This window comes from Mastigoproctus giganteus, chromosome 8 (assembly GCF_048544385.1).
Source record: "Mastigoproctus giganteus isolate SK-2022 chromosome 8, ASM4854438v1, whole genome shotgun sequence".
In the NCBI taxonomy this organism is placed as follows: Eukaryota; Metazoa; Arthropoda; class Arachnida; order Uropygi; family Thelyphonidae; genus Mastigoproctus; species Mastigoproctus giganteus.
In genome coordinates, this window is record NC_143582.1 from 61,785,541 (window position 1) to 61,799,597 (window position 14,057).

At 34.9% G+C, this 14,057-nt stretch overlaps 1 protein-coding gene across 1 annotated transcript in view; it reads left to right on the forward strand.

Moving 5' to 3' along the window:
- LOC150081566 (long-chain-fatty-acid--CoA ligase 5-like) overlaps nt 1–14,057 on the forward strand; it is a 70,313-nt gene that overhangs the window by 30,810 nt on the left and 25,446 nt on the right. The window contains exons 6-10 of the mRNA XM_090379407.1: nt 1,750–1,922; nt 3,523–3,555; nt 5,379–5,430; nt 9,623–9,696; nt 11,962–12,033. Coding sequence (XP_090235533.1) covers nt 1,750–1,922; nt 3,523–3,555; nt 5,379–5,430; nt 9,623–9,696; nt 11,962–12,033 — 404 coding nt within the window. The remainder of the gene's footprint in view (nt 1–1,749; nt 1,923–3,522; nt 3,556–5,378; nt 5,431–9,622; nt 9,697–11,961; nt 12,034–14,057) is intronic.

Below are 14,057 nucleotides of genomic sequence, written 5' to 3' on the forward strand. Positions count from 1 at the left end.
GAATGAGATCCAGTAATTAGAGAGGTCATAGTAATAGGCTGAATTCATTGCCTATATTTCTCTACAATACGAGACGTGACATGGCGCATTATCCGTTCGAAAAATAAATTTGCAGAGGGATATACTGCAGCCATGAAGGAATGAGCCTATTTGGAAAGAATTTCCAGACAACCTGTAGCAACCAAATGTTGCTCCACTGATATCAAGGTTTCCGACCTGCATCACTAAAACACCCCAAACCATTACACCGCTGCCACCAGCCTGCATTTTTGACACTTGATATGATGAGTCCATGGGCTCATGCTGTTTTCTCCATATTCTAGTCAGCAGGAACCAGGATTTGTCACACCAAGAAAGTTTTATCAATCATCCACTGTATAACGTTTATGTTCCTAAGCCAACTGTAACTGTACATTTGTTTTTCTGTGAAAAGAATGGACCCTAGTTCGGTCTTTGGCTAAGAAAATTTCTGATTATGTGTGACAAGGTACAGTGAGTTGCACTTTCTGAAATGCCTCCTTGGTTATCAGATTGTTGTTCTGGGTTGACGTTTGACTGACCCAGAACAACAATCTGATGTATCCTTTCTGTAACCTTTCAGAAGACTTTCCAGCGTCCGTTGGCCTCTCCGCATTAATACTGGTCCAATTTTGAATATTGCACGCACCAATCGCGATACACCTGAAACAGTTCCAAACATCAAAAATCCCCATCATCGCTGCAATTTCGAGCTACTCATACCAGCTCGTCTGGTGCCAACTTCCATGCCACGGCGAAAGTCACAAATATTTTGTCTTACTCATTTTCGCACTGAATTGCGTATATATTAGCATCCATACTTATCTATACACTTTGTATTACGTGGTACGAACACATGATGCTGTACCTAAAGGGGAGCTATATTTGATGAAATGAGTAAGTGTACCTAATAAAGTGCCACTCGCGTAATTTGCATTAAAACCTACCAACATGAAAATTTTAAACCCATTCTAGAAACAGGCTATAATTGGATTTTTTTTCTCATTTTTTTTTTTACATGGTAGGTATTTTTCTCCATACTAGGCAAGCAACCGTCTTTAGGATTCCAGTCGTAACGGTCTTAATGTAGAATGAGCTGTTCTCAGTCCTTATATTAGCTTGATGATAGGATCCGGCAGGAATCATGTAACGTTACATAATGTCAAATTTGGCACAGTTTGGTGCTTGGAGTGGGTTACAAATTTAAAAAAAAAAAAAAAAAAAATTAATAGCCTGCCATATCTCAGTGGTCAAGTGTCAGAGTACTGCAGCATACGCGTTTGATTTAACTATAGTTGTAATCCACGTGACTGCTAACCTGTGTTGTTCCGTATTATCTGTCTTGTAAACTCTTGTGACCCTTTAGAAATATATTTACTCTACACTTTTAAGTTGCCCACCCAGTTATATCCCGACCTTGCTCATTACTACGGCTCGCAAATAACTGACTGATTAAAGGAAAATAATTTAATATAAAATAAACATTAAAGATATAATTAATAGAGTAGATCAAATTTAAAATAGCCCCGATAGTTATAAATGGGTAACACAGTGACAGGTCACCTGATTTTCACATGAAGGACAGTCAGAAAAATCTCTTTGATGGAATTTCTTATGACCCACTGGCATGTACTATGAATTTCACGAATATCAATGACAGAGAGACTTAAATAATCTCAGCATCACTTGATTCTGTGTAGAAATATAATATTCAGTTATTTTATATTGCAGCTGAGCTTACTCTGGTTGTGTGCGAAAACAGCGAACAGGTCAATAATCTCCTAAGAGAGCATTCTCAGTTTCCTCATCTTAAGAAAATAGTTACCATGGACGATCCATCAAATGAAGCTATAGAAGGAACCAGGAAAAAAGGGATTGAACTCATTACCTTTGCTGAAGTTCAGGTAAGAACGATTCCGACATCTGGTTTATAAAACGATCTTTCTAATTCGGCAGTGGAATCGAGGGGAGATTTCATTTATCTTTATATGCTGCGATATACTGTTTAAGATAATACCTTGCTAAAATTATAAAATTCTTGTATTTATTACTAAAGGTTCAGTACAGATATTATTGTAAAATTCCGAGAAAAGCAACAGTGCAGAAAAAAATTTAGAGAAATTCATGAAGCATACACTATTGTTCAATAAACAAAGTATCTTAAAGAGGTTTGCCCTCTTTAAGATGCTTATTTAACAATAAACATCTTAAAGAGAACGAACGGCAGTACCATTCTCACTACATTAAGATCAGTTCAACGAAGTCGATGGCGACCTAAAACAGTTTCGGAATATTCTAAAGAACTCCAACAGTTACTCAACATGGTCCACATTATTGACACCAGTGAAACTTGTAGCTGGTGATAAAACTCACGCAGTTCTTTTTTCTAAATCTATTTCCCAGGCAACAGCTGCAGTTCCATGCATTTTGGATTTCCACTCACGAAGAAAGGCCTCCGTAACCGAGTGGTTGGGTGCGTAAGTATACGTGCTTTGAGTGACAGGGGTTCAAGCCTGACCTGCTAAAAATGTTGTTGTTCTTGTATTCTCTCTATCATGTGAATTCCTTTGACCGTGTGGTCATCCCCGAGTACAAACAGAAAATTTATTTTTTATTTCAATTAGCGCGGTTGATCTCTAGCAAAGGCTTGGTAAATGTTCAAAACCTCCCTGCTGACTGAGAATTGTGGAAATAATACCTGATACAACTGAAATAAGTAAAGCTTGCTCATGTTTAGTCTTTCCATTGAGACGGTACTTTAAAATAATTAATGTTAGGCCAATTCCTGAAAGTAACGGACACCACTTATTACAAAACTTGCCATCCCATTAGTGTTTTGAACTCGCTATCAAAAACTTCTGGACACAATAATTCGTTGACGACACTCAAACACGGCTATTTCTATCGATTATTCAATTACCCATAATCTATATGCTATCTTGTATCAGCTTTTGGGCATGGTCCGTATAGGGACACGTTGATGTAATTTAGCCTAAGGGATTTGGCAGCTATATATTTTAATATCGATATAAAACAAATGAATATACAAGTCACAACGGAATCCTGGGTCCTTGGCATTCCTGGCTGTTAAAAATATAAAGCAAATTCTCTTTGGAAGCGTAGAGTAATAAGTTCTTCCGACCTAAAGGAGGTTCACAAGGATCAGTCCTCTGTTTTCCTCTATACGCAATTTTTGTTAATGAGCCTCTCTCTCTCTCCGTCTAGGTAATATCAAAATATTGCCTGTTGACGTGGGACTTCATTCAGTTGCTTTACTTCATATCCCTAAGTATAAACTTTATTTCAAATATTAATTCACAAAACGATACGAATGTCAGGGGCTGATATAGGAGTTATTTATTTATTTTCTTTAGTAAACTTTGTTTTTTTAAAAACTTTTAATTTCTAAACCTTTTAATTTTTGCAATTTTGTTTTCCTTTGTACTTATTTGTTAAAATTACTTGGCGATTTCATCTATTTTTGCTTGTTTGTTTTTAATTTAGGAAAGGGGTAAGGCTAATCCAACAGATCCCTTGGTAAGTTATATACATGTTCATAATGTATTATTTGCCATTCTGAAAACATGTCTCCATAGAGTACACATTTACAGTATATATGCACTCATAATATTCATGAACTCTCCAAGATATTGATAGAAATTAATGCTCAGTGAAATTAAATAATAATTAAGGGCTGAAAGCACCATTGAAAATTTACTAGACATACAAGTTAGTGCATTACGTCAAGTCTGTAGCCTAATATAACAGCTGACAACCCGATTGTAAAATTAACTCCACAAATAGCCCTGACACGGCCATCTTGGTAGTAACATCCATTGAGAATAAGTAACAATAGCCTTTTCTATTGGGGGAGCGTTACTTATTTAAAGTATAACGAAAATGCAACTTGTGATGATGGCATTCGCAATATGAAATGTAAATAAAACGATTCCATGTAGTGAACTTCGGTTGACGTGCTATGTACAGCCCTGATGAAATGCATAATTGTATGTGCTTGGGGAAATTTAAAGATAAAATGTGTGCGGAAAAGGTAATGCTTGTTTTTAGGAAAATCTGTTTGGGTTTGGTTAGGTACGAGCTGGGAGCAACGGGAAGGTCTTGAGCTTTTTAGGGGGGGGGGGGAGCCCAGACTATACCTCTAGCCACGAAGGTCACTTTAGAGACTTCTACCCTCCATCCTAAAAGATGTGAAACTAACACAGCTTCACATCTTTTATTAGCGTACCTATGACGGTTGTAGAAGCTAGACTTCATGATTATCATTTTGATAAGAAAACAGTTCGGCTAAAACTTAAATAATTTTAACTACTTTCATAATGAATTAAATTATACAATATTTAAATTAAATTATACAATATTAAGGCTTGTGCAAATAGCTAAAATAAACATCACAAGGTGCACTACAATAAATAAAAAAGTTTAATTGTCACTGATGTTACCACGATGCTGTTGGCTTAACCACGCTTCAGCATCTAAACCGTATTGCTCTGGATGTATTTTTTGCGCGCTGAGTTTCTTCACAGGCTGATCTGAATGTTATGCTTGTGCGTGGCTGAAAAAAAAAATCAGGAACTACATTATAGAGGGAACCCAAATACCATCTCAGAGCCGCTAACAACAGCTCCTAGAAACTGGAGAAATTCTTAAAGAATTTCTCGTTTCCAATGGGATTCAAACTCAGAACTTTCCAAATGAGTGACAGGTAGTGAAATAATTACACTGTCAGAGCACTGTCGATAAAGCTTGCACAACTCTTTCTCCAGAACTACTTATGTAAAGGGATTACACAGTTATAACTAGCGACGGACCATATCGCTTTATCATCCAGCACATTTTTCTTGTGTTGGCAAAGAGCTCTTAGGCAGTGAATTAGGCAAAGTGCTCTTAGGCAGCAAACCAAAAGAACAATGGGAGCACAAAGATTAGTAAGGAATTTCCCCACAATTACGTAAGGTGTTCCTTACTAAGTCTACAAGCTCTACTTGATACTTTAACGACGAGTGACAGACAATACTCTACTCCAAGAATAGTTTAATATTCGATAAGTTTGCAGCTTAATGTCTATTGTGAAACCAGAAACAAATATTCCTTTGAGAAGTACGACAACGGATGTTTTGAGAGTAGAATATAAAACTGTTAAAATAAAACAAAATCCCTTCCGTGGAAGGGAAATGACGCATTTAAAAATATTCGATGGGAATGATATTGCGAAACATCATTTGCAATATTTTTTTCTCAATTTACGAGCTACACAGGATGAAACTAATATTAATGTCGCTTTGTATGAGTGAGTATTGTAATGCCAGGATGTTAATCTAAAACATGTTTGAATTTTTCAGTTGCCGAAACCGGAAGACATATTTGTGATTTGCTACACCAGTGGTACAACAGGTAACTCTCTTGTTGGTTTAACTTAATTTATATCAGTTATCTTTGCCACGTACTCGGAATAGAAATTTCACGAGGAAATTCGCATATAAAATATTGACTGTAAATACAAAAATGAATGCTTACGTTTGAGTTTTGCTGAATCATGGTTCTGAATTTTAATATTTCGATATAGTGAATACACAGAATAACTAAACTTGCTTTATTTATTGGCTTTTTTTCTCAGCAGTTGGATCTTTAAAACCAACAATTTCTGGACAGAACCGTGTAAGGAATTGAAACTGAATTAACTTTTAAGTATCTCATTTCTTGCGGATGAAACTGGATTATAAGGAAAACTTTTTGTTCTAACTTTCATTACTTTTAATAAATTTTCATTTAATAATAAAAATATTATTATCATCAAATTGTGAAACCACATCCAAAAACGAACAATATCCAATTTGAGGACAGAGTGGGTACTTTTGCTTCACTTCATGTTCTTGATAGAAGTTGATCCCGCCCCGTTTACTATAAAAGCATAAAAAAAACATATAGGTTGAAGTAATAAAGCGAGAGACAGAACGAACAAATGGAAGTTTGAAGAACAAAAGGTGCCAAAACTATCAGGAAAAGGATAGCAAGAAAAAGAAGTATTAAAGGCTGATGATAGGGAAATAATGTGGAAAACCTAATGATGCAGCGAATTATAAGAAATCAAAAGCTGAATTAATGAGCCAATTAGAAGGAAAAAAGCTTTAAAGGGAAAAAAATAAATTAATTGCAAAGAAATAGCAAGCATCAAATAGAAGGTGGGAAAAATAATTTGATGTTATATGAACCTAAATATAAGAGAAAGAAAAAAAAGAAAGCAGTAAAATCTTCCATAAAAATATTTACTTCTTTTTTTCTCTGGTTTTATACTTCAATACTTGAGCGTCCACATTAAAGTTTCTGTCGAATAGAGATGAATGAGTGACCAAAAATCTCTTTAATTGGCCGATTCAATTAATCTCTTTTCGGAAATTCTAAAAAGAAACGATTGACGAAAATCAAGATGTAAACTTAAATTCTAAATAAACTTGTTTATTAGTTTTTCGTACTACCCCTTAAAAATTAAATATTAATCATTGCCATAAAACATTAAATTTATTTTATTCAAGGAAAGAAGAAATTGTCGTCCGACGCCCCTATCTACGAACACATATGCTAATGTTAGAGGAAGTTCTTTATAAATCAATGTTTTTCCGATGGATAACAGTTGGTTATCCATCGAACTAAAGAATTAAAATGGTCTTGGGCAGGACACACAGCTTTTCTTCTAGCTCCTCTTGGAGCTAGAAGAAAACCTGGAAGACAAAGGCGGAGATGGATAGATGAAATTCATGAGTTTGTGGGTAGTAAATGGATGGCCAGTGCTCAAAACAGGAGGAACTGGAAAGTTGCTGGAGAGGCCTTCATCCTGCAGTGGATTGAAAATGGCTGATGATGATGATGAACAGTTGGTAAGAAAATTCTCAGTTGCACATGCGCGCTTGCAAAACATATGCTGGAATAACTAAATATTTTCCATAAATCATATTATTAGCTGAAACTTCATGTGTATGTCATAATTAAACTGTAGTTAAATTATGAATATAAAAGTAAATAATACAAAGACGGCTTTCTGAAGAAATTTATTTCTTCAGCAGCACGTACATGTAGGAATTCAAGACAAATTCATGAAAGAGCAATTCTTGATGCTATGTACCCATAGGTATATGATCATACACAGTTTTGTACTCTCACCGAACCCTTCTAAGGAAACATTAGGAAACCCAAGGAGAGTCACTACCATGCACAAGGTCCACAGAAAAATCTTTATCATACGGGCAGGTTAAAGTCTCCTGTGATGGAGACTTTAATCTGGCCACTTTCAAATACAGTATTACAAAACTTCATCCGGAAAAACTGGTAACGGACAGGGGACTTCTTAAATAAGCACCTTAGCCATCCAACTTATTTTCTCACACATTAAGGTGTAGCTACTCCACTAATGCATTGGATAAAGTAGCATAACATAAAATTTTTCTCTGGGCACGTGATGTAAAGATTTTTTACTTTTAAAAAATAGGTCAGTGTTTCGCTGAGATTTTTCAAACAATTTCTTAAATCTCAATGGGGGTGGGAGGAGCTAAATCGCATTCACTGCTAAGAAAGCGAATACGATTTCAAATATCAACTTTTTAATTAAGGCATATTAAAATAAAACAAACTCAACGGAAAAACAGAAACAATTCGGATAATCCTTTGTAAATAAAATTTATCAGTTAAACACAGGTCAACTGTTATTCGCCTTCCATTTCATTGAATCCGGCACATTTTTCTTGTGTCCTGTATGCATTTTATACAAAATGTCGCTATTTTCCACATTAAGTTTCTGCATACAATAAACGTAGCCTGCAAAAATATAATGGACTGCAAACACTTCTTTAAGCATGGAAGTGTGCATTGTCTATTTAAATAGAGGCCAATAGCCATATCACTACATCGATAAGCTGCCTCCAGCCCTTAGAGCAATAAAGGGTTTGATAACTTTGGGAAATGAAATGCTGGTTTAGTGATGTCGTCAAGAAATTTCACAGAATAGTGAAAACATGCACAAATTGCTATCAGTGTTGTTCTAGAAAGACAAGGGCACGGAGACAAAGCAAGAGATAGCATTGCACAACTTGGCCTCCATCTGCGCATAAGCAGCAGCATCATGTGCCACCAGAACGTTGCTTTTACAGCTTAAATTATCTGCAGTTTTCTTTTTTTCTCGAAATCGACTCACCTTTCCCCTATATATTCCCGGATGATAATACGCATGGTGACAACCGCGGAAGAATACGTACAACTAACATAATTAGTAGTGTGAAAATGTGGAAAATATCACAACTCCGAATAATATTATTAACAGCCAATGCCAATTACGTTGTACTCACGAATATCAAATTTATCCCTATTATTTACTTTCCACAATCATCGCTTCAAAATTACTTCCTCATATTCTTGCTTTTCTGTTTATAGTTTGAGATTTTGCAGGCGAATATGTGAACCTAAAGGTCCATCAGCACGCCACGGAATTCAACCTAGCGTATATCAGATAAAAGCTTCAAGGAAAACACGATCACAGTCTCTAAATTGTCTAAGCGGGATCGGAATTCTCGTATTCCCCTTCCTAAAATCGGAATAACGTAGGTTAAAATAAATGCGAAACTAAACTATCAAGAAAAAAAATGTTTACAAACTCAAAATAATTAAAAATTAACGAAGTGGTACCTTTGGAATCGAAAGTCAAGTTAAAGATAAAAATATGCCTATAAAAAACCACGAACTCGCCTACTAAGGTACACCTCACTGAAAGACTGATGGAGGGCGAAGGCAGTTTTCACTTTCTTAGACCTGAATCATTTAATCATTAGTAGCAGATCGAAATCGACTCGCTATGAGTTCATCATCTAGCGTTGGAATGATACCTGCATATAAGGTCGAGCACACCTCATTCCTCGCTGATTAAGTTTGAATTCATTCAGAGATGCATTACAAAAAATGCCCTATCTCATATTTTGACCTCTCTCACGATGTCAGCTTGCACGTTCGCAAACTCCACTCGTATACAGATGGGTTACTTGTGTTTCCATTTCCTACACAGTCCTTGTATTTCTTTTAGGATGACATGAGACCAGCAGTTAGCTTCTTTAAAAAGAGAAACAATACATAAATTTTCAAAACAGCTAAAAACTATAATTCGGCTTTGCTTAATTTTGGATGGAGGAATTGAGATCATTTTGAGGTGATCAAAATTGCTTAGTGTTTTATAGCATCTTTAGAAACAGTATCACAAAGTCCTAAAAAAGAAGGGAGTCAGTTTAGTGACTGACCCATTAATCCCTGACCCTAAGAAATGAAATAAATAGAATCCGCCTATTCTGAATGCTGTATTTTATTTTCAAACTCACGTCCATGAAAAATGAAAAATTTTATTCAGAAAAAAAATTACATATCGCAAGAATTTAAAGAAAACTTTTTTCAGTTGTGATAATTATATGACAGACTAATGATTTGATTGGCACTTATTTATATCCGGGAACTTTCCGACTAAGTGTGTAATCGAGCGAATGTTTTGTGAACTTATTTGATAATGACAAAGAATAAGCACTAATATTCTAAACTTTTTTTTTTTATTTTTAAGGAAATCCCAAGGGAGCCATGATTTCTCACAGGAATATTATCGCCTGCCTAGCAACACTAGAATCTGCCCTAAAGGTGGGTTTTCTCTGAATTACCTTGAAAAGTCATAAAGTATTCTTATTTTAATCACATTCACCAATTATCCCTTGAAAACTACTTTGTGTGTGTGATCCCAAAAGTGATTCCATTCCCCCTGCAATCTAAGAAATGTATTTTTTGAGATTGAATAAAATCACTTTTGGTATAACTCTCGTAAGTCGTATTTATTCTCTAAAGCAAAATTTATATGTTCTAAAATTTGTTTCCACGATTTATTTAAACAGTGATGTATTCCAAATAATTTTTCGTTTACCCGAATGAATAAATTATTCATTTTATAGGGAAAAACACAGACTGTAAAAATAAAAAGCTGTAATCCCCAGTTAATTTCAGCCACGAAGGCCACAAGGTATTGCGTCTTTGCGTCAATCGTTTTCCATGAATATTTTCGGGATTTTCCAGCTTATATTGTTAAATTTTATATGGTCGGTACTTTCCTTCATCAACAACTGCCCGACGACAACAAGTGAAGTACTTCCCATAGGGAACGATGTCATTGATCCCATGGAACGTCTTTCAAAGTATTTCCTTGTACAATAATCTTTTAATTTACATGTCGAGTTGTTCCAACCCAGTCTTATATTCGTTGAGACGGTTAAGTTTTTAATCACTCATCGGAGTATAATGCTGCTCGAAAAGATCATTCAAAAGTTCCCATCATCAGAGAGTACCACACATTCCTGTGTGGTACTTTCTGATGATAAAAACACAAGAATGTGTGTGAATATTTCCATCCAAAGTATTCTCGATACACCGCGAGTAATTCAAATTTTTAGAGTTGCTTTTTTTAAATAACTACTATATTTTATTTTAATTGGTTTTTGTCTAAATAAAAACCAAATATCAGTTTTAAATAATGGCAATTAAGCTGAAGAAGTGGACTGAGAACGAAGTATAGCTCGGAAAACATGCTCGTGAGAAAAACGATTATTTTTGGTTATCCACTGTTCATGGAGCATAATTAATAAAATGTTGTTCCATTTCTTCCAACGAAAAGCATAAAAAATAGCGGTTGATGATGCTACCCTTTATAGATCACGAGGTCATTGATTTGATGCGCCCTTCTTCCTGCTTTCAACTTTGGGGAATACTTCGGAGTAATGACTACAAAAGCTCTTAAAATGACAGACGTCGTTTAAGCCCATGGTTCGGTCAAGAGTAGCAGATTCAGTTTCTGGCACTTTATCTGCATGAAGCTGAACAGGGTTGACAGGTTAATGTTATTTATACCAAACGTGCTGTTTTTGATTCGGTCACATTCGTATGTGCTGGCTTCCTTTCTAGCTTCAACCACATGGCTTTAGAAACATTTCTCCCTTCAGCTGGCTCCTATTTATTTCAAAAATATATCATTGCGTTCTCATTAATGATTATCTTTTTATCTTGAAGAGGTATATTTCTAAGTATAATTCACTTCTGTTTCTTCTTTTTAATGTAAATTACCTCTACCTTGTACTTCAGTTAAAGAACTCCTCTGCTCTTGTTTATGCAAATTGTTATTTCCGATTCATTCTTATCAATTTGTAAAATAATAAGAGGAGTTTACCTCAATATAGTACGTAGAACATTTCTGTATGAACTCTCCAGAAATTAAAACAAAAAATCGAAAAGCTTACATTAGAGTAAAAAATTATTAAAAATCAATTTAACGCAATTAAAACATTAAAAAGAATCTAAGGAAAATATTCAAAACGATTTTGAAATCAGAGCATTACAACTCTGATTAATGCTATCTAATTCTGATCAATTATACTTGCGATATTTTATCGAATATGGGATGCACTTTTTACATAGGTAAAAAAAGAAAGGAATTTTATCTCAGTCATTCATGTACGAAGAATCTTTTCAGTACAATGAAAAGGCAGATTAAACTCATTATTTAGAACCAAAGAGGTACTTTTCATCCCACTTTTTTTTTTTTTTTGGCAAAAGTTCCCTTTAGATACATTGGAAGCGCATATGAATGTTCTTGACTAAAAAACTTAAGTGAATACTGAATAACTTCCACTTTGCTTATCCAAAATTGATTAAGAAACTGTGCAATAATTAATTTTAAAATAGTCAGTTAATTATCAAACCATGCATACGTGTGTCAAAATATACAGGTATCTGGTTGGATCACAGCATGTTTTCTGACCTAAAAATATAAAACAATAATAATAGCAATATAACAGTTAAAAATACTAATTTTAGTATAGTGCGTTAACTGTATTATTGCATTAATATTTTTTGCATTACCAGCCAGCAACGGCTAAGAACGGGACCATTCTCTCGTATCTACCGGCAGCTCACATGTATGAAATAATGAACATGGTAAGTAACAACCTGTTTAAGGTCAACCTAATTTAAAGTTAACTTTTATTTGTTTGTTTTAATGTAATTACAGATAACATTTAGCCCAGATCCTTATAAGGAATTATTGCAAATTACGAAAAATTTGATTAAAAATGATTTGAAATACTGTGTTGCTGGAACCATCTTTTATTAACTTTGGACAGAGAAATCTTAGGGGATAATGTTGCTCCTTCCGTTGACAAAGGATAAAGTAAACAATTTTTACTCACATCACATATGTTTCAGTGCTGTTCCCATGACATCCTTCCAGAACTCCAACACGATAGCCTTTTCAATATTCTAAAGAGCCAAATCAAGTACCCAATAGGATATGCTGAGTAATAGAACTGCCAAATCACAAACGTTCTCTCCATGAAATGGGTTACTTCAATGCCTCCTTCTCAGTCTCCGCTTTAATATCTTTATCAAACATCATCTGGGGATCACCATCAGTACTCCAAGTCAAAACTGTAGCGTTTGCTGACGATGTTAAGCTATCATAATCAAAGGTGCCCCTGATCACTTTAATCACTCATTAGTTCCAAACAATCTAGTTAATTGGACTCCAAACCAGTGGTCTCAGTAAGCCATTCAAATTCCACAGTCATATGTCGCATGGTAATATAACAGTGCTACAAGAAAGGAAATATAGTTTAAAGATTTTAGATATCCAGTATTATTACGAGATGAGATAATACTCTCATCTCTACTTGACTCCTGATTTGAAACATATAGGAAGATATATCATCCAATGTGAATTTTTTTGATTGAGCTTTATGAGATAGAGCAAGAAACACCTTACTTAATCATTCGAGCAATCTCTGCAATTACTTTCACATCAGATGAATATAAGCCGACCAGTGGCGTAGCTACCATGTAGGCAGGCAAGGCAATTGCCTCCGGGCCCTTTAGGGGCCCGGCGTCTTTGGCTGTCTCTTGTTTTTGCAATTTTCATTAATTAAGTAGGGGCCCGAACATGTTCTTTGACTCCGGGTCCGAAAAAGGGTAGCTACGCTAATGAAGCCGACCTTACTATTCGACGCTGCTATTCAATAGTATTAATAAGCTCGACGATAATCCGAACTTCTTTCATCTATTATCTATGTACGTTCCATCTGGACCTACCTGTTGTCATTAAACTGTTTCATTTAATACCTTTAAACAGAGACAAAGGCAAGATCTGCGTTATGACTAAGCTATTCACTGCCTTCTTCACCAAACAGTTACAATCAATGACATCAACTTCTCTGTTGAAATTCTTAGTTCCGATCTCACTCATGGATTGTTACTTCTGCAAATTCCAGCAAACATGTGCATTTAGAAGCTGTTTTTAATTTTTGTATTTACGTATTTGTTACTGTCGTTATTTCTACCGGTTCTTGTGTGTGATATTGATGGAACATCTCTTTGGTTAGCATTATGAAAGTTCTGTCAGTTCTTCAACCATTTGGAAAATAGATTTATTCAAGAAATATTTGAGTTCTTAATTTTTTCAATAAAGAATCCATGAGTTTATAGCAGATAGTCCAATGTATTATATAAACTGGTAATAGCTGTCCAGAACTTGCTTTGACAGAATACGAGTATTTCATTTCATCTGATTAACATCCATGCCATATTTTGTTGAATTATAAAAATTCACAATCGCGTTTATTTTATTTTATTTTTTTCGTCTGATAGTGACAAGCATATATGGGTAAAGTGGTTAAATTATAATATTTTTCTTTCTTTCCTTCGTGCCTATTTGTTGCTGTGTTATTCGATAGCTCAACTACAAAAGTTCTTGAGAGTTCAAAAGGTTGAGTTAAACTACGACAGAAGACTTACAACTTAAGTTTTCAGCTGTCGCCCTATATTTCTTTCAGCTTCCGCAAATAGGAATTATTTCAGATAGAACAAAATTAGTTTTATAGGAGACATTATCATTACTTGAAGCATCTGAATTGTGTTCATAGGGTTGCTCCAGATCTCCGATGTAATACAGACCTTATGTAATATAAGTT